Here is a 25,006-nt window from a genome sequence, read left to right on the forward strand (position 1 = left end):
TGGAATTTGGAAATGCCATGAAATTACATTTCCTCTCTGTTAAAGCCACGTCGCTGATGTCACTTCCTGGACGACGCTGTCAAGATTGGCCATTCTCTTTAGTGTTTGCCTTGTCTACCTTTCTTTCACCTCCTCACAACCCAAATTTGACCAAAAAATCACAAAGGAACGCCCCTAGAATTTGGCGAAAAACATAGCGATACAACATTTAAGCAACGTATCCTATGGACTAAGACCTGGGCAGGAAGGATAAAGAGGTGAGGTAAATTTAGGCACCTCAAAAAAGTAGGAGCGTCTGAGCTAGACAGCCGTCAGCAGCAGTGCTACTGTAGCTAGCTAGCCTCCAGCAGGAACTGCTATCGACTCCCCTGCAGTTTACTACAGAAAGCCTAACGGATTTATACCGATGCGTCATTGGAAAATATAGGCATAATTGGTAGTACAAAGTATTTGACACGACATTGTTAAAGTAACTAATTTCCAATATGCCGGTAGCCAACTTGCTAGCTGGCTAGCTAACTAGCCAGCAGCAGCCAATACTTAATCATGTTGGCCACAGCACAGAATGCAAGCTTAGCAGGCTAACGTAATGTTACCGAGCTCGTTGGAACGCTAATAACGTCTTAAGTGAGCACTGTAATGAAAAAAAACACTTGACAGCTTGAAAAACTAATAACAGATTTCGATTAACAGGCTGTCAAATGCAAATTGATTTGCATAACAAAATATAATTGTACATTCATGACAGTCAACTAGTCTACTTTACCTAGCTGGGCCTGTGGCATTCAGTAGGAATCAACAGAGTAACTAAAGAGAGAGAATATATCTCATCACATTATATAATGACAGTGGTACTTAATGCTTTATTCAGTGATACGTTTTTACTTTAAATGTAAAATGCCAGTAAGCTTTCACAATCACACATGCCTCCTCTAGTAAGTGTTCTGTCATCTGAACTCCTCTTAAATTTTTTTCCAGGCAAAGCTTTTCAGTCTCAAACATTATCTCCCTCTGGCACCTATTGGTACTCTGCTGCAAAGCTCAACCTTTACTCCAGCCTACCAAGCACTCTTACCCAACAAGAGTATGTCCCAACTCCAGTTTCAGTGTCCAGGTAACTCCATGTCTGGAGCTGTGCTAGCTACCACCCCACTGCAACTACCACCCCACTCCCAACCTGGCTACAGTATTCCCTGTTCATCGAGCCCCCTGCCCTCAGAGAGTGCCAGTCATCCTCTCAGGAGCTCTGCTCTGCCCTCAGGCTCAGCCACTGTCTTCAGCCCCCAATCAGGTTTGTGTGTTTTCACTTTCAGGTTGATTTCCAAACATCAACACAAGATACACAGAGTCATCGACTTCTATCTGAGTAACTAACAAGCCTCTCTCTCTATGTTGTTCTGTTTTAGTATCTAACATGGCAAACCCTAAAGAGAAGACCCCCATGTGTCTGGTGAATGAGTTAGCCCGTTTTAATAAAATCCAGCCCGAGTACAAACTGCTGTGTGAACAAGGACCAGCTCATTCGAAGGTAACAGCAGCCGTTCACTTCCTGACACGCGTCACCACCTGCAGGCTGTGCGCCAACCTCCTTCCAGAGGCCTCATCCTGTCTTTGTCTCTGTTCCCTCAACCCAGATCTTCTCAGTGAGACTGACCCTGGGAGATCAGCGCTGGGAGGCCGAGGGGACCAGCATTAAGAAAGCCCAGCACTCGGCTGCTGCGTCCGCCCTGGCCCAGACCACCCTGCCCAAACCCAGCATGAGGAGTCCCCGCAACACAGGCAAGAACCCACACGCTCTGTTCCAAAAGGCAGGCCCTGTGTGCCTGCGTGCGTGCGTGCCTGTGCTCTGTTCTGTCACACACATTTTATATCATTTCCAATACCTTTGTAAGTAATCCAGGTTTCTGTTTTGTTTCGGGGGGGGTGTTTGGTGGTATATTTGTAGTAGACTGCATGACACACACCATGGAGTTGAATGCACTTTGTATGAAGCTGGGGAAGAAGCCTATATACAAACCTATTGACCCTTACCCTGGTATGAGACCCAGCTTCAACTACAACATCAGGCCTCCTGGGCCTTACCAGCGCTCCATGCAACAGTGAGTCCACTCACCTCGCCCTTCAACTGGCATTTATTGACAGTGAGCTGACATGCAGTACCTTCCCACAGGCAGGGTGTCCAGCATGAGTGAACGGTGCATGTCGTGCTGTCCTCCCCAGGTACTACTATCCGTTTCCCCCAGTGGGGACAGTGCTCTACCACATGGAGCTGTCCATTGGAGGCCAACAGTTCCATGGGAAGGGGCGCACACGGCAGCTTGCCAAACACGACGCGGCGGCCAAGGCGCTCAAAGTGCTGCAGAAGGAGCCAATGCTGCAGGAGCTGCCAGAGGTGAGAGAGGGCGATGGACACGGACACGGTTACTGGGATGGAACAGCTTCACTCGAGGTCATTGTCCAATGCTTGACATTGCAGATAAACGGAGAACCCGAGGAAGAGAATCTCAACAAATCCGAAATCAGCCAAGTGTTTGAAATTGCACTTAAGAGGAACTTGCCAGTTGACTTTGAGGTTTGAATGGATCTTAATGTCACACATGTAAACCTGTTTCACAGTTTTGGATCAATTGTGCATTCATTCCAATTGAGCAGGTTGAGTCAGGTACTAAACGAGATCTCTTACCGTGCCGTTACGTTCCTGCCCCCCCCCCCATCCCGCCCTCCCGCCCCAGGTTCTGCAGGAGGCCGGCCCCCCGCACATGAAGAGCTTCATGGTGCGTGTGACCGTCGGGGAGTTTTCTGGGGAAGGTGAGGGCAAGAGTAAAAAGATCGCCAAAAAGCTAGCAGCCACGGCAGTGCTGGAAGAGCTGAGGAGGCTGCCCCACCTGCCCACCGTGGAGAAGATGCTGCCACGGATCAAGAAGAAAACCAAGTCCATCATCAAGGTGAGGGCCTCAGACAACACTGACAAAAGTCCATCGGAAAACCTGGAAGGAGGCGTAGCTTAGCTGTTGGTGAACTTCCGACCATGTTCCTGAGGGCTGTTACTGACGTGTGTGTGTTGGGGTCGGATGGCTGAGCGGTGAGGGAGTTGGGCTATTAATCAGAAGGTGGTTGATTCGATTCCCGGCCGCGCCAAATGACGTTGTGTCCTTGGGTAAGGCACTTCACCCTACTTGCCTCGGGGAGAATGTCCCTGTACTTACTGTAAGTCGCTCTGGATAAGAGCGTCTGCTAAATGACTACATTTACACGTGTGCCCTGCAGCTGCAGACGAGCCCAGAGTACGGCCAGGGCATGAACCCCATCAGCCGCCTGGCTCAGATCCAGCAGGCCAAGAAGGAGAAGGAGCCCGAGTACAACATGGTAACAGAGAGGGGCCTGCCTCGACGCAGGGAGTTTGTCATGCAGGTCAGTAGAGCCCGGAACTGACAGCAGCCTGCTGAGAATTGGCCTGGAATTCACAATGGTCGTCTGTTTTGTTTTGAACAGGTGACTGTGTGTGGTCAGTGTGCTGAGGGGATGGGTCCCAGTAAGAAGGTGGCCAAGAGGAACGCAGCCGAGAAGATGCTGGAGCTGTTGGGATACAAAGTGCCTCAGCCTCTACCCCCCAAACCGGCACTCAAAACGGATGAGAAGGTATTGTTGCTCTTTGCACATGGTTGGCAGCACGGCTAGATTAGAACAACAAGATTAGTGTGACGCGGCGGGATGTAGTGTTGTAGCTGACCTGTGTCTGTGGTCAACTGAAGGCTCCTCTGAAGAAGCCAGGAGATGGACGGAAGGTGACCTTCTTTGAACCCGGTTCTGTGGAGGATGTCGCTCTGGGTGACCATCAGGGGAGAGGTGCTTTGAGTCCTCATACTCCCACGTCATATTTGGAATGCTTTGTATGACGTATAATAGTCATTGTCACAGTATTTGAACGAATGATGGTCCATGCGTTCTGTGATAGCATAACTTTCATCCTCGTATTCATAATGGGTATGCTCTCTGCCCTCCCTCCCCCCTACCCCCCACACCTCCAGTGTCCTCCAAGGAGGAAGACTTCCGCATACCTTACCTCAGCCACCAGCAGCTCCCTGCAGGCATCCTGCCCATGGTGCCTGAGGTTGCCCAGGCAGTGGGGGCCTGCCAAGGGCCTCATGCCAAGGACTACAGCCGCGTCATGGCCAACGCCAACCCAGCCATGGCCACAATCACTGCCATGATTGCCAACGAGCTGCTGTACGCTGGTACCTCCCTGACGGCAGAGACCATTCTGAAGAGCAAAAACAGCCTGGGCCACTTCCCCCACGGCCCCCTCACCAGACCCTCGGAACAGCTCAGCTATCTGGCCACAGTGCAGGGCCTTCAGGTGCTCACTCATACAGGCCTTAAAACCTCACTACAGCTGACCTTATTGGCTGATGTTCTTCACTGGCGCACTCTTACAACAGCCTTACAAGCAACCGGCTAACTAAGTTTACATGTTTTTCTATCGTTTTGTTTTCAGGTGGAATACAAAGACTTCCCCAAAAACAACAAGAACGAGTTTGTGTCGCTTATCAACTGCTCCTCCCAGCCGCCGCTTATCAGCCATGGGATTGGGAAGGATGTGGAGTCCTGTCATGACATGGTATGTCAGCGCTGCAAAGTTACACTGATATACCTCACTGGGCTGGACCAGTGTACTTAAGGAATGGATGGAGTTTTAACTGCAGGTCTCCTAGACTTGAAGCTCAAAGACAGACATTTAACTGTATGTATGAGTTAACTGTCATCAGTGATTCTTACCAGCCAAGGCTAACAGAGCTGTGTGTGTTCTGTTTTTGTCCTGCTTGCAAACAGGCTGCCTTGAATATACTGAAGTTACTCTCCGAACTGGACCAGCAGTCCAATGACAGGACAGGAAACGGACCAATCTCTGGGTAAGGCGGGGCTCTGCTCTCTGCAGCTCAGGTTCTGAGGAAGAACAGCACAGGAAGTGAATCCTAGATTTGGTAGGCAGTCATGCTGATTTTATCTTTCTACAGGTGTGGCAAACAGGACATAGAAGGCGACTCTTTGCTCAAACAGGCTAACTCAAGCACCTTGGCACAGACTCTGGATGGCACAGTGTAGACACAGGATTGGTTGTTTGAAAAAGCACTAGAGAAAACTCAGACACTGCGTTCTGATTGGCTCTTTGCAGGCCACAAGAAGCTGCGGACACTGTAAAGCATCACTCCTCGTATTCAATGTTACAAAATGTTCACAGTTAAACAAGATTGATAGAAGATTGGTAGATTTCCTCTCCTTAATGTTGTTTAATTGTACACATTATTTATTTTTTATGTCGCTTACTAGATAATGTAGCTGCATCCTATTCTATGACATAGCGGTTATCATTGACATGTGGTTATCATTGACATAGCGGTTGTCATTGACATGTGGTTGAAATCCAAAGGAATTAAGGTAACTGTGAAAATACATTTTGTGTTGTCTCAGACAGATTTGTTGATTCTGTTGTAATTGTTTTATCATGCCTTACCTGCTCTAGTTCTTGAGTAGGTTGTTACATTTGAGTTTGGAACCTCCTTTCTAGACTAGGATGCAGCTTATGAACCACTGTTGATTTTCCTAAGGTGCTTTATATCAACAACCACAAGTGAAGTGTTTATCTACATTACCATGTAGGGCTGGGAAGGTTTTGTGACTAAATGTAGCGTGTGATGTCGTGATGTTGTCCCCACCCTGTGTGGTGGGCCAGTAGAAGTCTCTGTTGCGTATGTACGGTCTAAGCACCATGTCCCCCCCCCCCCCCCCCGCAACTCCCCAAACTCCCCCTTGTCACATCAGTCTCCCTGATTGTCACATCAGTCTCCCTGATGCTCGTCCCCTCAGTGTCAACCCCCCCCCCCCTCTCTGCTCCCCATGGAATGTAAATAAAACCTGTGTGCTGTCAAACACAAAACAAGGTCAAAAAGCTGTCATGGAGATTCTCTCATCTGTGATGTGTGTTGCATATGTTTTATGATTGGACTGAGTTGACACACATGAAGATATAATTACACAGGTGCTTCATGTAAACACAATCCTTATGCCAGGTTTCTTAGTAAAGCATAGTGACATCTAATGTAATTGTTGACTAGTCTGAACAATGTTACAAGCACAGTTTTATATCAGTCGCTGATTGTAAGTCATCACCATGCTTTCAGTGTTCAAACATATTGTAGGGACTAACGCTTGATTTAGAAGTAGACATTGTGGTAGTTTTGACCCATTTGGTGCTAATGGCATTCCTGGCTGAGAAATCATCAAGCACATGCTACCATATTGTCTTCTTGTAAATTCAGTCAACCTCCTGCACTGCAAACACATCTGTTCTGCAAATCAAACACTTCTTGCAGAGCTAAAAACCACTACCTTCAATTGATTGAAAACCTGTTACAGCAAGACCAATCTTTGGCTTATTGAATGCAATCAGTGCACCACTGTCAGTGCTGATTGCCGATGGAATCAACCTCTTTGTCTTTTTCAGCAGGGCCCAATTTTAGACTCGTCCAACTAGGTTTTGTTAAGGACTAGTCAGTGGACTGGCCGGGGCGAGTTGTTGGGGATTAGGTGAGCTGTGAAAGGCCGTTGGTGGTGCGTTTCTTCGTTGCCTCAATAAAGGGATACATGCACTTGTCAGATCCCGTGAACCTGTAGGTTATCACGTTTGCTTCCCATGGGAGTAACCTGGAGGGAGGAAAGAAGCATCCAAACGTTAGGCCAAAGTTCAGATAAAGGGGACACCAAGCGTACAGACATTTTGGGGTCTGATTGAACAGGCCTCTGTACTCACGCTCGGCATATGTAGGGAAGGTAAGTGAGGCTGGGGATGCACACCATGGGCTGGTCTATGAGGATGGCATTCATGGCCTCCTCCACACAGTATAAGGGGTCAAGTGGTGACAGGAACAACTCAGCCTCGCCCCTTGAGGGGGCGCCAGAGAGCAAAGATAAGCAGCCAGTCAGTAGGAAGTTCAAGATCCACCATGCAGACCTCACAACTTTATTGGCATCATACAGCATGATGTGTCAGATCATTTGATGTTTGTCCATCAACCTTTAACCTCAATCCTCAGACACAGTCCTGAGTGTGGAATCTTACCGGATCTTGCAGCCCTCAAACATGCCCGTGTCCACAATGTATGGGCACACCAAAGTGGTTTTGATTCCTTCGATCTCCTCAGCTGCCAGCTCGTGTGCTAACGACTCATGGAAACCCACCGCTGCAAACTTGCTGGCACAGTAATCCTGCCCCAGACACAAAACACAGCACACTTCGGGCATGTTTACAGTGAACTTTACCTAAGTGATTATGGTATAAACTGGGATACTTGATTTAGGTTCCTATTGTTAATAGGACGTCCAGTTTCACCTCGACACACGCCGTGCTGAAGAGCCCCAGGACGCTGGCCACCGTCACAATGTGCCCATGGTTCTGAGTCTTCATCTGGGGAAGGAAGGCCTTGACTGTCTGTGGGAGAGAGAGAGAAAGCTTTCGCTGAACATCTTACCCTGTGATTCAGGCTTATGCCAAGATAATTAAGAAAAGGGTATTAGCATATGACCGTAGGCAACAGAGTGAGTAAGACTGCAGAGTAGGCTTCTTAAAAGTTGTTCAATGTGAAGGGAGCTTATCTTGCACATGCACAGCTGCTGTGGTAAGAGGGTTAGCGGGTTAGAGGGTCAGAGTGAGAAGCCCAGAACCCTTTAGCTGGCAGTCTGTTGGTGTCGCTATGCTTAAGGAATAGAATCCTATTAAAGCTATGCATTTTACACATTATGACAGACTGCACAATAACCTGCCCTGTGAATGTCTTGTGGCAGCTGGTGTAAGGCTCCAGCAATGTAGACTGATGGAAACTACTACGTACATCATCTTTATGGGATTGTCGTTCCATTAGAAAGCATGTTATCCTTCATGACAGTTTTGTAAAATTATGTGGCTCATGGTTTAAAAAAAAGTTAGAAAATCTTTCTTGAGACTCTACTACCGTCAGGCATATTATGATATTAAGATATTATGACAGACTGAATTCCGCTCATTGATTGCATTTCATCGGAAATTCAGCACTATTTAGTAATGTTGAGCTTGTAACGCTTCATGTTCCAAAGCTCACATCGTGTTCCAGTATGCTGATGCCCACACCACCCCTCCACCCTGTTCCAGCCTCACAACCTGTCTGAGGGGGCTTACCCAGAAGAGGGCGTGGCAGTTGACCTTCATGGTCCTCTCCACCATTTCATCGGGGCAGTCCAGCATGCGTTCCCCAGCCACCACCCCAGCGTTGTTGACCAGGATGGTGACATCACGGCCCAGATCCTTCCGCACCAGGTCAGCGGCACGGTACACCTCTTCCCGGTTGGTCACATCCACCGTGTAGGGGTGCGCCGTGCCCCCCTCCTCGCGCACCAGCTTGGCCGTCTGCTCATTGCCACTGGTGTTGACGTCCCATAACACCACTTCAGCCCCTTTCTTGATAAACTCCAAGGCAAAGAGGCGCCCCAGTGCTCCCCCAGCACCGGTGATGAGCACCAGCTCCCCATCCACTGGCTTGGAGCGCGGCTTGAAGACAAGCCGCACGGTGGCGCGCAGGATGGCGTACACCAAATCCAGCAGCATCATCTGCAAGTCCATCAGGAAAATCATCTTGCCCTCCTTCTCTGGTCTGGTGATAGAACAGTACTGACGAGAAACAGTACGGATCCTACTTTATGTGAACGTGTGAAATATTTACAGAGCACCTTGCCTCTTTTGTCCCTGACTGAGCTAGTAGTTGTGAGAGTGCAACGGATACTGGTGTTTCCCTCCTTCTGTGAGGAGTGTTTAAGGTCTATATAAACTCTTCTCTCCTGGATTAGAGCTAATTCTTTGAGCCCCTATAGAAAACCACTTTTGTTATGCATGTGTGTTTGCGCTACCATACGTAACTCTTTCCAACTACACGACATTCAGAGTAGTATTAGACGTTTCTCTCACCCTTTTTCTAAGGCTGAGGTATAAGCATCCACAATCCTCCTGTTACAACACATGACTCTTGATCCCACAGACACAGTGCACTAGATGTGCAAGTAGGTACCTGATTTTCATGTGCACCATGTGCAATACAGAGAAGCCTAAAACAGGGTAAATTCAAGCAGAGCAGAGTTTCAATAGAGTACAGCAGACTATAGTAGAGTCCTCATCAAGTACTCATCAATCACGCAAAATTGTTTTGCAAAGCTTTTTTCGAAAATGTTTTCAACCTTTGTAAAGGTTTTTTCAAATCATTATTCTAAAATATTTCATCAACCTTTTAAAATATTTTGTAAACCTTTCAAAACTTTTTTGTCAAAACCTTTATTTGATTTTTTTTCGACCTTTTTTAACTTTTAGGGGGTCAAAACGTTTTTTTTTCAAAGACCACACGCTGCAAAAAAGTTTCAATTTTTTCATAAAAGTTTTTTCGAACCTTTTTTTCTGAAATATTTGTTCTCATGCCAATGGCAGTTCAGTTATTGTAGTTGGCATGTGTTTAACTGGGCTTCACCATACATAGACATTGTCACCAGCTACAGCCTACTAGAACGGAAATTAACTCACACACTGTGGTAGAAACTGAAAGGATAAAGTTTCCCAGGTAACTGGTAAATGTTTTGAGTTTATATTTGCTGATTTTGTCTTGTGAGTTTGTCCCACTTTGAACCCTTGGTTGTGGTATTTCGGGCAGAAAGCTGAGACTCGAGACATAACTCACTGTATGAAGTGAGAACATAAGAAGATTACATACGCATGCATAGTAAATCTCAGAATAGATGCTTATGTTCTGAGCAGGCCATGTTTGTCTGCATTGTGCGTGTGAATACTACTTCTATTGTTAATGTATAAACGTTTGATGTTTTCTCATGTTGTTCACTGAAAGTTACGACACTAAACAAGGAAAAGTAAGAGACGTAAACTCATGCATGTGAGTCATGGTGGTGTATACAACTAATCCTACACACTTATAATGACCATAAACATGGAACCCAGTGATATAAAAAAAGCAATATCGTATAAGTTGGGTGTGTTTGGTTCTTAATAAAACGTATTGAGTCTGCTTGAGCTCGCAATAAAAAAAAGACACCTTATCAGCAGTCACATTAGAGTAGTCCAACCTTTTAAATGCTGCAGATACGATGTGATATCTGTTGAGACTGACTCCAGTTAGTTAAAGTCTACAGTGTGGGTGTGATCTACATCTTGAGATTCTTGGCCTTTTGACACACAAGGCTGCATGCCAGCAGGTCTTGTAGGATGTGCCCCAGTAAAGAAGTGAGTCAGTGTTTGATCTTTGTTACTGCAGCTGTTATTGCTGCTAGGTGTGTGATATAATCCTATCATGCCCTTCTAAAACATTGTCCTCTCTCCAGTTAGCCTAATGATAACGTTTAAAATGAGTACTATACTATGTATTAGTTTGAATACATAATTATCAAAATAATTTACAATAAATGATTCACAGGCACACAGCATTATATGCACAGATACAAAGAATCTTCTGTCAGGGTATTCATGCAAGTATATGTGCCTGCTTGCCATGTGCCATAGCATTGTTATGCTATGAACAATGGGAAACAATCGTTGTGACATTTGATACAACAGTAAGTGGGCTTTTGAAGCTGATTTAATGTTTATTAGAGCGGTAAATGGTCAACGTCTGCCCTCTACAAGGCCCCCTACACGGCCCTGGGACATAGTGAAGGTACTGCAATCATTTCTCTCTCTCTCTCTCTCCCTCTCTCTCTCCCTCTCTCTCTCTCTCTCTCTCTCTCTCTCTCTCTCTCTCTCTCTCTCTCTCTCTCTCTCTCTCTCTCTCTCTCTCTCTCTCTCTGGGAATGTGTACGTGAGTGGATGTCTGTACTCTGTGGGACTGTCTACATTATTGTTCTTTCTGCATGAATGACCTCAGTCATTGGAATTTGATTAATCCATTATTTTCATATGTTTAGGCATGCGTGGTCAGAAAAACTTGCTGCTCATGCCAACAGTGTCACAGAGGAAGGGTAGAGCAAAGTCAACAGGCTGTTTATCCTCCCAAAACCTTTGCAAAGAAAAGTACTACTTGCTTGCCATTGTTCTGACCACATGTCCAATGGGCCTGGGTAAAGCTGCACATGCCTCAGACAGTGCCATGATCACCATCCCTTCCGAATGACCTGATCACCAATTGAGGTTTAATGACAAAGACACCCCAAATGTCTATGCTATGCTATCATCCTTAAAATCACAGAATCTCTCCAAATAATCCAAGCCATGATCCAAGCCATTAGCCAGAAAGTCTTCAAGGTATTTGTACACTTGTGAAGATTAGGCCTATTTTTGCTGTTCCTTGTTCAGAGTGGGGAACGTTTTTAGATGTTTTTCAAAGGCTACAGTGAAAAAACTGTAAAAGTACTCTTTATTGTAGCTCTGAATCGATGGACCATGTCGCCGGTAAAACTGCCCCTTTAAGAGAGGTACAAAGTTGGCATAGCTGAATAAGCATGAGTAGCGTCAGGCACTTCGACACGAATGAACTCAAATCAGCAAGGGACTATCTGAGCGATCCGGATTTTAAAAATTTTATATATATACATTTTTTCGTTTTCTAAGTCAAACACTACACTTTACTATTTGTTGCATGTGAGCGCAACATTTACGCACTCTGGAAACAAGTGTCGGAAGTGAGATTGACGAGACTTTGCACCATTTATTGCAATGCATCGGCAAAGGCTAACCCACCAACGGATCTACACTTGTGTTTGTTTACTGGTTTTCTTCGTCACTACAAGCGAGTCTGGGTGTCAGGATTCGGGTAAGTGTTGCACCGGCCGAGATCCGTCGTGCGTCAGTACAGGATGGAGAGCTGACCGTTCTTATGGCACCTGCTACTGCGACCAAGCTTGTGCGTCTACTCTGGACTGCTGTCATGATTATGAGCTCGCCTGTCCAGGTTAGTAATATCTCGGGACATCAATAGGCCTACATTAGTTTAGCTTCTGTGCTCCGTGTGTGGGTTCTGTAACAGACCCAAACCAATTTAGAGTTTATCTCAGGTTATGTAGGCCTACTGTAAGTTTATCCTAGTGTCTCATTCTCTGTGTCTGTCCATGCTCCTACTGTAGCTGTGTCTTGTGTGGTGAGTGAGTGGACCATGTGGTCTGGCTGTGCAGTGCCATGCAGAGCCACTGTGCGCATGCGTAGCAGGAAGGTCCTAGTAGAGCCACACAACAGAGGGGAACCCTGTCCGCATCTGGAGGAACGTGCTGGCTGTGCAGATTACATGGACCACCATCAACAGTGCCACAGTTCACTAGGTGAGGACCCCCAGGTTGGTACAGATCCCACACATGCTTGATCAGTGTATGTTAACATTATGGGTTGTCACCATTAATGTTTGTTCTGTAGTCCCAGCTCTCATCACCACTGGTGGCTATGGCAACGCCAGGAAGAAAAGAGACATTCCTGACATTGGTGACGTCATAGGGTGAGAAATCCAGTCAACATATAAGTGTGTTATAAACGTAACTAGGCCTGCAATACTACCGGGGAACCCTATTATATGTGTATGTCCTTGTAATATTTGGATTTGTGTGCGTGTGTGGCAGTTATTGTGTGCAGTTTGAGCTGACCTCACTGACTGGAGGATGTCAGCACAGTGTGGGTCCACACACACGTTGGATGCAGTATCTAAGAGAGGGCCACCAGGTGTGTGTGGAATGTCAGCCTCCAGCTCTGGTTTCTGGACACAAACACTGCACTGGAGATGGAGAGGCGGAGGATGAGGGCAGGTAAGACAGAGGAGAGGGTACCTTTTTATGACCAATAAAAAGCATTGTGTTAATAGTTTGGTGGAGTCAGATCTATCCTCGCTACTGGCTGTGTAACAGTGAACCGTGTGTCTGCGATGAAGACATTTTACCGTATGTACACATAGTCTACTGTAGTGTCTAATTGTTTTAATAATTAGAAAAGGTACACTATTTCTACTTCCAATTATTACTTGTAAGGATAACAAACAACACATATTCTCATGGCAGGAGGTGATGCATTGCCACCTTCTTTTTCATCATTTGGAGATGTGACCACTAGATGGCAGTCTTAGACTGTTACCACATACTGCAGATGAATCACAGCATCTCTCTCTGTCTCTATGTTCAATCTCTCCCACTCTTCTTCTCTTCTTCTCTTTCTACCACTCTCAGGAGGCAGTCTCTCCAGTGGCAGGCGGTGGGGAACCCTCGGTGTCGCGGTGTGTGGCGCCGTGTCGGGAGGCTAGACTCCTGCTCCTGCCCAACGGTCCACAGCTTCCTCTTCATTTGATGCCATCCACTCCCTCAGATCTCCTCCAGTCTTAACCCACTCTCCACACAGAAGCCACGTCTTGATCAGTGTGCTCCTGTGTACTGGACACAGTCAGGTGCTTTATAGACTGTAGGGTTACAGAGCCATCCCCCGTTTGTTTACAACATGATTATGATGACGAAAATATTTGGAATGTCATGGCTGTATTGGGTGTAAAAGCTGTTATGTTTGTTTAAGTCCCTGGAAACCAAACAGTAGTGTATACTGTATGTCTGTCTTATTGCTGTGGTTTCTGTTTGTTGCTGTAGTTTCTCCTCTGTCAGCCGGCAGCGCCTTCAATAATGCATGTAATTCAATACAATAATCAATAACCAAACCATTATGTAATCCGATTTATTTTATTTTTTGTCATCCAAGGGGAATGTTGCCTTTTTAAAAGAAATAGAAAGATCTTGGGACATTGAGACACTTTTTACATGACAGGTTCTGACGTTGTTAGTGCCATGTCCAGTCACAGATCCAAAGTTACAACATGCATTGAACAACAGAACATTTATACAGTAACAACAGCATAGAAAGTCAACAGGTAAAAAGATTACAAAACAAACAGCCTTGAGACCTACAAACAACATCGTAGAAGAGTGGGGGACGTCTTTCAAATCGCTTTTTTCAGTTCCCTAGAAATTGTGTACTTTACAAAGACTGATGGCTTCAGTAGGGTTGCGGTCAACTCCCCTCAAAATATACTGAACGTTTGCAAGAGACTTACATTTGAATTGGATGGGACCCAAATATGAGATGGAGAATTGAAATTGGAGTGTATAGTTATCCCGATTTAACTGTACCAACAAAAATATTTTTGGGGGTAACCAATGCATTCTAATTATCTGGAATTCAGTAATAATCTACAGGATTTGACCAATTTCATAATGTCTTCACATTGTATTTGTATAAAAAACAAAAATAAAAGTCACTTGATTGTGCTTTCTTACTTAATGATGACTTAATGACTCTTACAAATCCTGACATCGGAAACCTTCCTTTTTAAGATGGCATGAAAGTTAAAGCTTTATTATTCTACAGGCCATGTGGATAATGGGTGGCTCACTTAGTCAGAGAAGACAGCTAGTCATAATATAGGGGCCTTCAACTAATCAAATGCAGTCGAAGATGACTAGCAGCAAAAGTAATGACAGAAGGATACGACCTAATCTCTTGAAAAGGTATGCAACAGTATGGCAGTAAACTATCATTTTAAACTACCTTTTTACAAAATCATTTCCAGCTTATCTTATCTTCCCTGATGGCTTTCACAACTTCCCAGGTCTGTGTGTGTGCGTGCGTGCGTGCGTGCTTGTGCATGCATGCATGTTTTTTTTTCTGTGGTATAATATTATTCCATCTTTAAGACTTCTATTACTTTATCATGATAATGCATAATGACAGGCATGAAGAATTGATTGTCATCATTTTACAGAAACATTTACAAGGAAAACTGTCCCTGACAACTTTTACATCTAGACCAAAATTGATTTATGAGTATATGAAACAGATAGGACTGAATCCCATGTATCTCAGTATTAAATATTCAATACAGAGACCAGACCAGGCACAATAAGCTAGTACTACATAGGTAACAATTTGACCCAAGAGGATTTGAGTAGTTGTTTTTAAAATGAAGTGGATTTCAAGCACAATGAGCAAGACAGAATGTCATGATATTATCATTCGATAGATGAACCATGTTAACATTGTCACAGTAAGTGGATACGGCTGTAGGATGTGTGCTTATGATCTTACAGAACAAGCACTCCGCTTCTCTCTTCATTTCCTCTCACATACAGCACACACACACACTCACATGTGCAGACATACCCGCACACAGCACATATACAGATGTACACATGCACGTGAGTGTCCAGTTGAGGGCATGGCTTTGTGATGTGGGGTGTTATGTGAAGGTAGAGTCTGCCTTGAAGCAATCTACAGGCAGAAAGAAAAATGTCAGCAAGTAAAAAAGCAGTCTTTAGCATTTCAGGCTAAAGGTGTTCCCCAGTTCTTTCTGTCATATCCTGTACACAGTATAATAGCAAAACGGGTTCAGACTGAAATTACATAGACCTTTCTCACCGTAACAACCGCCTCAACACATTAACACATGCACACGCACACATGCACCCTTCACAGGGGAGCACATGCACCCTCCACAGAGGAGCACATGCACCCTCCACAGAGGAGCACATGCACCCTTCACAGGGGAGCACATGCACCCTCCACAGAGGAGCACATGCACCCTCCACAGAGGAGCACATGCACCCTCCACAGAGGAGCACATGCACCCTCCACAGGGGAGCACATGCACCCTCCACAGGGGAGCACATGCACCCTCCACAGGGGAGCACATGCACCCTCCACAGGGGAGCACATGCACCCTCCACAGGGGAGCACATGCACCCTCCACAGAGGAGCACATGCACCCTCCACAGAGGAGCACATGCACCCTCCACAGGGGAGCACATGCACCCTCCACAGGGGAGCACATGCACCCTCCCCAGAGGAGCACATGCACCCTCCACAGAGGAGCACATGCACCCTCCACAGAGGAGCACATGCACCCTCCACAGAGGAGCACATGCACCCTCCCCAGAGGAGCACATGCACCCTCCACAGGGGAGCACATGCACCCTCCACAGGGGAGCACATGCACACACCGGAAGCAGCTCATCGTCTTCTGAACCAGACTACGCTTTAATCACCAGCTCTTAGCTTGGTTTCCCTATTCCTCTCTTGCAGCTCCTCTTCTCTTTCTCTCTCACACACACACACACACACACACACGCAAACACACACACACACACACAGCTCAGCCTCTCGCACAGTCATTGCTATTCCTTTCACACCTCAGTTCCTCTCACTCGAATCCAGTTGAGACGAGAGTGGGAGCAATATATGCTACACTCAGGAAAAGCAGCATTCTCTCCATCCTGTCTTCTCTGAGCGAGAGAGAAAGAGAGAGCAAAGGGGCGTACAGTACAAAGATACAGTGTCTATGTTATTACAGTATAGAAGGTCTGTCTTAGTTAGAATCACACGTTTATTGAGAGTGCACTCTGTAATATCCTGTACCTGGAATGTTGGGCTCATTGCTCATTGTTAAGGATCTTGGCACATTCTGTTTATACAGAAGATTGTCTGCCTACATATTGTGTCTGATGAACATACCTATAGGGGGTTGTGTGTGTATCTGTGTGTGTGTTGGACTGTATGACTGTGTGAGCATGCATACATTTGATACAATCAGACCTTCCACACCCCAATTAGCAAAGCTATGCAACGCTGGTACCAGCCGACAGTGGCTGTCACCATGGAAACTGGTGGTAGCTATCGTGAAGTCTGTATACCATACATGTATGTCAATTTGAGTCTGAATAAGTGAGGTTGTATGTCCCATTCACATACAATGGTGCAACAACCATTGGACACAAAGACATGCCATATAACACAATCAAAGCCATTTACCAAGTGCTCAGATGGAAGAAAAGTAAACCTTTTCCCTTTTCAATGAGAAGTCCCATGTTTATAAGGGCTTTTTATAAACGTTGTTTGGCTGACTCAATATTACAGCTTGTACAATTTCCTTGAAATGTGTTCTCTTGAGTGATACTCTTCATTGCTATGCAGACAGACTGTTTATATTTACTTCACCCCCCCCCCTCTCTCTCTCCATTTTTTTGTCTGTCTCTGTCTTACAAACTCTTTCCACCATTATGAATGTAATCTCTTTGGCTGACTTAATGCAGTAAGATGAAGCATGAGGATGCATGTATTGCAGCAATATCCTGGACTGTATCTATATGTTAATGTACACACACTGTAAACATTACCACAGTCTTCATAAAGCACAATAAAAATGAATTCAAATCTTAACATTTCTTCCACCTTTCCAAGATGACTTGAAAGCACCAGATTGGTTTAATATTGAATATTTGAGAAGATTAAGCTTTTTTCTCTTTTTAAATGTGTTAAATTATTTTCATCTGTTTGTAATCCGAACTATTGCTCCAGTGCTCAGGTATCCTTGTGGAGGGTTTGTGGGGTTTGGAGGCAGCTTCTTAATACTCCAATGGCCATCGTAGTGAAGGCTTGTTCTCCTGAGAACCTGATAGTCACAAACACCAGCATACTTATGCTACACACCCACAAAGTACATGTGTTGAACTTTCCTTTTAAGAAGAGCTCCCCTCACTACGAAGGAGACCTTGAAGGTTGTTCATTCCTGACTTTCATACCTTAGCTCAGACCCTCTGTTCTATGGGGCAAATGATCAAACAGACAATTAAGACAATAGTCACAATAAAATTCAGTACTCTACTCTCACCATGAGATCAACATACTGTATCAGAAACAGGACTCATGGTGACAGACTGTGGTTTTCCCTAAGAGGAGCTGGAACCAACAGTTGCAACATAACTCTTACAGAAATACTTCAATAAATGGTCATGACACAACAGACTAGCTCATTACAGGTTTCTATACATTACCTTATTTTCTCTATATAAAAATAAATCAATTAGGTAGACAATCTTGTATTTTTACATGACCTTTCAACACAACTACCTTTCCACGCACACACACATACAGAGAGACAGAGACGTACACTTACGCATGGACACACACACTCACACACAAACGCACACACATATACAAACATCTGCTTATGACTAAGGCCAGGTTTGGGGGGCACTAGTATAGTAAGTAAGTCGATTCTAGCTGTCATTCCTAGACTACAGTGGGAGCCCATTCTCAGTAAGGGGACAGTGGGCAGCTGAGATATACCTGGAGAGGGTGGGTTTGATAACCCTCATGCTCACATTATGAATCTCAAACCCCACCCCACAGCTACGCTCCCAGGACAGGCAGCACTTCTCTCTGGAGGCCCTGCACGGATTCCAGTCTCTGGAAGTGCTTGTTTCTGGGGTGGGTAAGGGAGCTTAAAGGGAGAGGATGGAGGGCAGTGGTTTCTCTATTGTAGTCTAGGTTCATAGCATTTGTTAACCACACATTGCCCTAAGCTGGCTGTGCAGTGGCCCTCTCTGTAAGTTTGTAAGGTGACTCAGCACAGTCTCTCTCTCGGTCTCTCCTCTCTACCCGACTCCTCTCTCTTGTCCACAGAGGCGTGTTTCTCTGCTCCAGCTCTCTCTGGGCTGGGCTGGTTGTGCTCTGCTGTTCAGAAGCTCTTGTCTACGGTATTGGAGTGACCCCTGTCCCCTTTGGATGGGCGAGGCAGCTCAGAGCCCACATGGTTCTCATGTGATGCCCCTCGCGACCCCTCCAAAGGAAACATGCAGTTCTGGCCCAGCACCCTCTGGGCAGTCTCCAGGTGGTTTATGCCCTTCTGGTAACCGCTGTTAATGTGGCGTTTGGGGCTGGATCTGGCCAGCAGGCGCTTGGAGGGGCTGGTATCTGAGAGGTCACGAAGGTGCTCTTCTTCATCAGTGTCGGCATCGATATACTTGCTGATGGAGGAGTCGTGGAAGGTGAACATGGCAGGGCTCAGAGTGCTGCTCTCCGGGGACTTGGGTGGTGTTCTGCTGCTGGCTGTGGTGTAGACAGACACCTCGGGGCTCAGCAGGGAGCGGTCGGACAGAGCCGAGCTGTCTGAGAGAAGAGCGCTGGGGGATCGACCTGACTCTCCTCCACCACGATAGTTCCCCTTGTAGGAGGAGCCTTTAAGAGGGTAACCAGAGTAGGGGCCCAGCCGTGTGTTCTCTGAGCCTACAGTCTTAGAGAAGGGAGTGACCATGGGCTCATGCTCCAGGGTGGTCTGCAGGCCGGGGTTGGCGCTGACCCGCCCGGAGAGGCCTGTGGCAGGGTTGTGTGAGAAGCGGCTGCTCTCTTGGAGGGTCAGACCAGCCGCAGGGCTGTGGGGGAAGCGTGGGTTCTCCTGGAAGTCTGCGGCACAGCTAATGTAACTGTCAATGCTGGACAGGCTTTTCATGTCCCCAACCCCTTCGCGAGTTCCGAGTATGGGCTCCCCAGTGCCTGGGATATCCCCTAGCTCTATCTCATCCCTTTGCCTGCCTGCCCTGGAGCCCTTGTCTTTAGCGTTGAGGTTAGGCTGGGACTGGGTCTTGGCCATCTGGTTGTACATTTCCTCCAGCTTCTGTGCATTGAGTCGCTGAGGGCTGGAGGCCCTGGCCTTGCTCGGGGAGCCTGACTCTTGGGGGTTGAAAGAATGGTTGGAGCTGGTCTCTGAGGCAGCCCCCTTGGGGGTCCACTTCCAGTGGCTAGGAGAGAGGTGATTATCTTGTGGCCTCTCACTCTTCTCCACCACCACATCCATTAACTCTGCACTGCGAGCAAACGCCTCCTTCATATTCATGGAGACAATGCTGCCATTCCTCTTAGCTCTCTCCAGGGCTTCCCGGCGCTTTACAGCCTTCTCCTGTCTCTTCTGCTCCTTGTAGAACTCAGAGAAGTTGTTGACGATGATGGGGATAGGCAAGGCTATCACCAGAACTCCAGCTATGCAGCACAAACCCCCCACTATCTTCCCTAGCAGGGTTTTGGGATAGATATCCCCATAGCCCACAGTGGTCATAGTAATGGTGGCCCACCAGAAGGATGCCGGGATGCTTTTAAACTTGGTGTCATCCTCGTCCTTCTCAGCAAAGAAGACCAGGCTGGAGAAGATCATGATCCCCATGGCCAGGAAGAGGATGAGCAGGCCCAGCTCGTTGTAGCTCCTCTTGAGGGTGAAGCCCAGAGACTGGAGCCCCGTGGAATGTCGGGCCAGCTTAAGGATCCTCAGGATCCGCATGATCCGGAAGATCTGGACCACCCTCCGCACGTTCTGGAACTGGAGAACGCTTTTGTTGGACTCGGTGAGGAAGATGGTGACGTAGTAGGGGAGGATAGCCAGGAGGTCGATGACATTCAGAGGACCCTTGAAGAACTTCCACTTGCTGGGCGAGGAGAGGAAGCGCAGGAGGTACTCCATGGTGAACCAGGCGATGCAGATGGCCTCTACGTGGGCCAGCTGGGGGTTGTCAGTGGATTGGCCAAACTCATCTGTGTCCTGCAACTCTGGGAGGGTGTTCAGAGACAAGGCGATGGTGGAGAGAACAATGAAGAGGATAGAGATGATGGCCAAGATCTGTAAAGCGGAAACAAAAAGGCTATCAATGAGAATGCCACCACCTCCTATAGATTTGAACATGTGTACATTTGATTAGAATAGAACTTCCATCCACCGTCCATTTCCTGTGTCAACAAAGAGAATGTCAGAATGCTATGCAAAAGGTACCCATTTTCGGGTTACATGGGTTCCCATTCAGATTTCTATGACATGAGCTGACTCATGTCTTTGTGTTTGTTTGGTAAAGAGTTATTGCATTGGGACAGGCTAAGAACAATTATTAATTCATAACCCACTTATCTGAATACAATTGCTTCCCCACATGAGTAAGCATTACAATGAAAGATAATGCCAAGCAAGCAAAACAGCAAAATACAACTTTCAGTCCAAACCAAGTACCAGTATAAGTCTGAATACAAATTATTCAAGTGCCAGCAAAACTGAATTCAAAACAACCTACAAATTCTGTATTCAAATGTAAATATATGCTAATTCTGAACCGGCTATGTATTTTTGGCACCGGTTTAGAGTTGATGAAGTCTTTGACCACATGTTTTGCATTTTCAAGATCACATGGATATGCATGCGCTGTCAAATATTTGGGTGTGAAGGTTACAGTAATATGACCGTGATCCAATAACGTTAGTGATTTGACAAGAGGTTGTGCGGTCAGTAAGCCACTCCTAGAGTTCATCATGTAGCTCCAGCTCATGCCTACACTGTTGTATCCACACCACAGCCCCTGTATCTTCCCCTGAGGAGAGCATCTCAAGGTGGTGCTGGAGTCACGACGTCGCCATCACAGGCCTGAAGGGCACAGATCCCAATGTTTCTCCTTGTCTCCCAAGTGGGTGACAAAAACAGAGCTACTCTGTTGTTCTTCAATAGTTCATTGTATTTGTTGAAATAAAGCAACATGCTTTGATAGATAACTTTGACAGATGTCTAATGGTTTTATGCTTTACATAGTGCATAACATGAATACTGTTGATGAGTGAGTATTGTGATTGATATTGCCCTGTTTACCTGTCCACTAAGAGACCCCTTATGGAGAGACTCCTTGTGTTGTTAATCGTGTGGTAAACTGCACACAAGGTCACGGGGAAGCCATTGTCGGATCAGCTATCCAAGCTCAGGATTACTACTAGACAACACTCAGCTATTATTATCCTTAACCTGTCCTGACTGACTCCCTAAAGGCTTGCCGCAGGACTCCAGCCTCACCCTGGGGACGAGCTGTGTGTATGCATGCCCTGATAGAAACAGGAGAGAGGAGTTAGCCGTGTGTGTAAATAGAATTAAAATACAGGTGGCTGGGGATTCTTCATGTGCGTACACAGTGGTGTTTACAGGACGGACAGCCTGTAATGGTAACAAAACTGCATTCGATACATATATTCATACATTAGAACTATAGTACTCATATAATTGTACCTAGAGTACTTTTATCATTTTAACTACTGTATAACTAACTTGATAATACCATAAAGTTAATGATTCAGAAAGGAGTAACTAAAGAATAGATGGTGAGCAATAGGCCTGCTACTATGAATCCCAGCAGTAGACAACCAAAACAGACAGGGGAGCACATGGAATTCGGCCATACCTCTCCGGGGAAAATGTGAAAGGGATGGCAGCAGAAATAGGGCAGTGGGAGGGGTTGTTAGGATATGACTGACATCATGGGCCTTGACAACAGCCTCATTATTTTGCATACACCCCAGGAGTAAATGTGATGGCCAGAATGGCTACCTTATTCATGACCAATCAGAGTTCGAACATGCTGTTGCCATAGCGTCACGGCAGACGTGAATAATGACCCTATCTGTTTATCTCGAGCTTTCCCTCCATTTTCCCTCAGCAACCTCGTAGGAAATCTGCTGCTTGAATCAGATGCCCCCAGAGCAGGGAGGTGCTTGGACTGGAGACCCGGCACAGCAGCTTAGAAGGGTTGGAATCGTAAGCTGCCTGTGGTGAATGGGGATTTATCATGCTAATCAACGTCGCAGTGAGTCACATACAGATTGGTCAGGTACATTTTAAGATCAGCTTGACAGCAGTGGTACAGTAATATCCATATTCGGTGTGAGAGGGTGTCCTGGTGAATCAACAGCCAACAGGTTCAAAGGATACTGCAGGATTTATAAACTGATTATCACGACACAACAAGAATGAAGATAAGGGAGGAACATCTCAACAACTAGATACAAAGTTGTTACTGTGTGTTTGTGTGTGTATCTAAGGGACCATGCTGCTAGGTAAAATTTGACTGTGTAGGACAGAAAAGGATCGAGGTAATAGGATTGAGAAGCTATAAAAAGGTTGCTAAGACAGGGAGTTTAATAATGGCCCACTGGTGCTGTATAACATTGTGGTTATGAGGTCACGTTCCACCAAGAAGTTCCCTCTGCTCCCTGGCCCTGTTACTATGAAGAATCCTCCCTACACACCTCTTTCTCTCTCTTTCTCTCTTGCTCTTGCTCTCTCTCCCTCTCCCTTACACACTCCCTCTTTCTAGCTTCTCATTGGCTGGTGGACGGTTGAGCACAAGTTGTTAATATTTCCATTGAATAAAATAGCACTGCTAAGGCCATAAACCAGTGCCATTAATCATATATTGCACATGTTACTAATATGACCAAGAGAAAACTTCCATATCTCAACTGCACACCAAAAAAACAGCTCAAAGGGAGAGAGCTGATTGGATTAACCTAGAAAACCACTGACTGTAATGTGTGTAACATCAAACAGCATTATGAACTGAGGAAGCGCTCACTATGGACTCTGAGGTAACCAAGATAAAACGTTTTTGGTGGATGCCAAAAGGAAACCCTCATATGATTAAGCGTTTAGGCATGTGGTGTGTTTGTGTGCATTTGACTGTGTTGTGTGTAAGTGTGAGTGTATAAACTATGTTCTCCTGTTAAGGTGGGAGTCTGACATTGACATAGTGATATACAGTATGAGTATGATGTCATAGCCTGATTGACAAATACAGAAGAGACAAATAAATCACATCATTCATATTTAGTCAGGATGTCGTTTCAATCATTTTGATCACAACACCTGAATGGGCTCTCGTTTAAAATGGTACTGACTTCACAAACCCCATTATGTCAGATGAAGTAATCAAATCAACAAGACAAGATTAGACGGATAGAAAGGAGATCTTATAGAGAATAAAAGAAGCAGGCCCACAGACACAGAAAGAGTAGCAGTTCTCTGCCGGCGGCCCTGATCTGAGGCTGACACACCAGATTGACAGGACCTGCCGCCACGAAGACACAAAACAAACCCGGAGCCCAATCACATCTGCTGGCACACACACCCATGTCGGAACACACACACTGTCTAACCTTGAATCACGTATAAGGTCGTACCAACTCCCGGTCTGCTATTTAAGAAGATTCCCAAGACACATTTAGTGTGAGAGAGCAGAAAATACACAAAGGGAATGGGTTGTCTGCCAAGAAACATTCACTGTGTTTTTGGAGTGCACACGAAGAAAGCAGAGGAGACCACCAGTAATGGCTGACTGTGCCTATTCCTTTCCACACCTAAACAAGTCATTCTAATTTGCTCCAATTTCCTGCTCTTAGTAAAAGAAAGACTGTCTTTCACTCTCTTTCTATGGGTATCTCCATAGGAAGGAAGTGCTGTAACTAAATACAAAACACTTTGTCAATATTCTTTCACATTACATAAAGTGAAATTGTATTAGCAACAAAAACATTTTGTTCTTTTTTCAGTTTAATGTCTCTTCATGCACTAGAACTCCTAGCAAGTACTCTTTTCAATGTGTCTCCCGTGACCTGGTTATGTTTTTAGCATCGGCCCGACAGGAGCGAGACTATGAATCATCCTCTGGTCTATGATGATCCATGATGAGTTTGTCAGGTTATCAGCTTGTCAGCTTGCATGTTTCACTGCACCCAGCCACCCGAAATTAAACCTTGAACTATGAACTTGGTATACAGTAGAGACCTCATAAATGAATCATCGACTACTTTATCAGTCCCTCATAGACATGGGTGAGGTGAACAGGGGTTTGCTTTAGGAACGAAAAGCTACTGAAGTGTGTCTGATTCGGTCTGTGTTCAGTCACCCTTGGTGTTCAGTGCTGCTCAGGTGAGAAGTGAACGCCTTGGAAAGTGTGTTGTTGTTCCGGGTGGCTCCCACAGGATCTCCCAGCTCCCTGGTGCTCTGCCCAGCCTTTCCTTAGCAGCTTTTCCACTGGAGAACTTCCTGCTCCTGTTCCTGTCAACCCTGACACCCTTGAACTCACACCGGAGCCGTGTGTGTGTGTGTCTGTCTGTGTGTGTTAGTGTGTGTGTGTGTGTGTCTGTGTTTGTGTGTGTCTGTGTGTGTGTGTCTGTCTGTGTGTCTGTGTGTGTGTGTGTCTGTGTGTGTGTGTCTGTCTGTGTGTCTGTGTGTGTGTCTGTGTGTGTGTGTGTGTCTGTCTGTGTGTCTGTGTGTGTGTGTGTCTGTGTGTGTGTCTGTGTGTGTGTCTGTGTGTGTGTGTGTCTATGTGTGTGTGTGTCTGTGTGTGT

General features: G+C 45.9%; 4 protein-coding genes across 5 annotated transcripts in view; 2 read left to right on the forward strand and 2 right to left on the reverse strand.

Moving 5' to 3' along the window:
- The first annotated feature begins 95 nt into the window (after window positions 1-95).
- stau1 (staufen double-stranded RNA binding protein 1) lies at window positions 96-5,947 on the forward strand. Of its 2 annotated transcripts, none has more exons than XM_084706149.1 (15): window positions 96-257; window positions 979-1,291; window positions 1,407-1,528; window positions 1,635-1,779; window positions 1,946-2,099; window positions 2,221-2,392; window positions 2,477-2,572; window positions 2,733-2,945; window positions 3,268-3,411; window positions 3,493-3,639; window positions 3,753-3,846; window positions 4,029-4,357; window positions 4,496-4,618; window positions 4,831-4,910; window positions 5,016-5,947. In XM_084706149.1, the coding sequence occupies exons 2-15, from the start codon at window positions 1,087-1,089 to the stop codon at window positions 5,101-5,103; spliced, it is 2,112 nt and encodes a 703-aa protein (XP_084562275.1). In that variant the 5' UTR covers window positions 96-257; window positions 979-1,086; the 3' UTR covers window positions 5,104-5,947. The 2 variants fall into 2 exon arrangements, with proteins under 2 accessions (XP_084562275.1, XP_084562276.1); XM_084706150.1 differs by having other exon boundaries at window positions 1,949-2,099.
- Window positions 5,948-6,581: 634 nt separating this feature from the next.
- rdh20 (retinol dehydrogenase 20) lies at window positions 6,582-8,662 on the reverse strand. The gene is made up of 5 exons (XM_084705040.1): window positions 8,210-8,662; window positions 7,388-7,486; window positions 7,118-7,263; window positions 6,809-6,940; window positions 6,582-6,702 (listed from the first exon to the last, which is right to left on the reverse strand). The coding sequence occupies exons 1-5, from the start codon at window positions 8,660-8,662 to the stop codon at window positions 6,582-6,584; spliced, it is 951 nt and encodes a 316-aa protein (XP_084561166.1).
- Window positions 8,663-11,731: 3,069 nt separating this feature from the next.
- LOC146272643 (somatomedin-B and thrombospondin type-1 domain-containing protein) lies at window positions 11,732-14,242 on the forward strand. The gene is made up of 5 exons (XM_084704849.1): window positions 11,732-11,966; window positions 12,139-12,330; window positions 12,422-12,500; window positions 12,622-12,804; window positions 13,219-14,242. The coding sequence occupies exons 1-5, from the start codon at window positions 11,732-11,734 to the stop codon at window positions 13,334-13,336; spliced, it is 807 nt and encodes a 268-aa protein (XP_084560975.1). The 3' UTR covers window positions 13,337-14,242.
- A 4,303-nt stretch (window positions 14,243-18,545) lies between these two features.
- kcnb1 (potassium voltage-gated channel, Shab-related subfamily, member 1) overlaps window positions 18,546-25,006 on the reverse strand; it is a 17,794-nt gene continuing 11,333 nt past the window's right edge. Inside the window, exon 2 of the mRNA XM_084705659.1 lies at window positions 18,546-20,474. Coding sequence (XP_084561785.1) covers window positions 18,546-20,474 — 1,929 coding nt within the window. The remainder of the gene's footprint in view (window positions 20,475-25,006) is intronic.

Source organism: Hypomesus nipponensis, chromosome 9 (genome assembly GCF_054491055.1).
Source record: "Hypomesus nipponensis isolate SF chromosome 9, ASM5449105v1, whole genome shotgun sequence".
NCBI classification, from domain to species: domain Eukaryota; kingdom Metazoa; phylum Chordata; class Actinopteri; order Osmeriformes; family Osmeridae; genus Hypomesus; species Hypomesus nipponensis.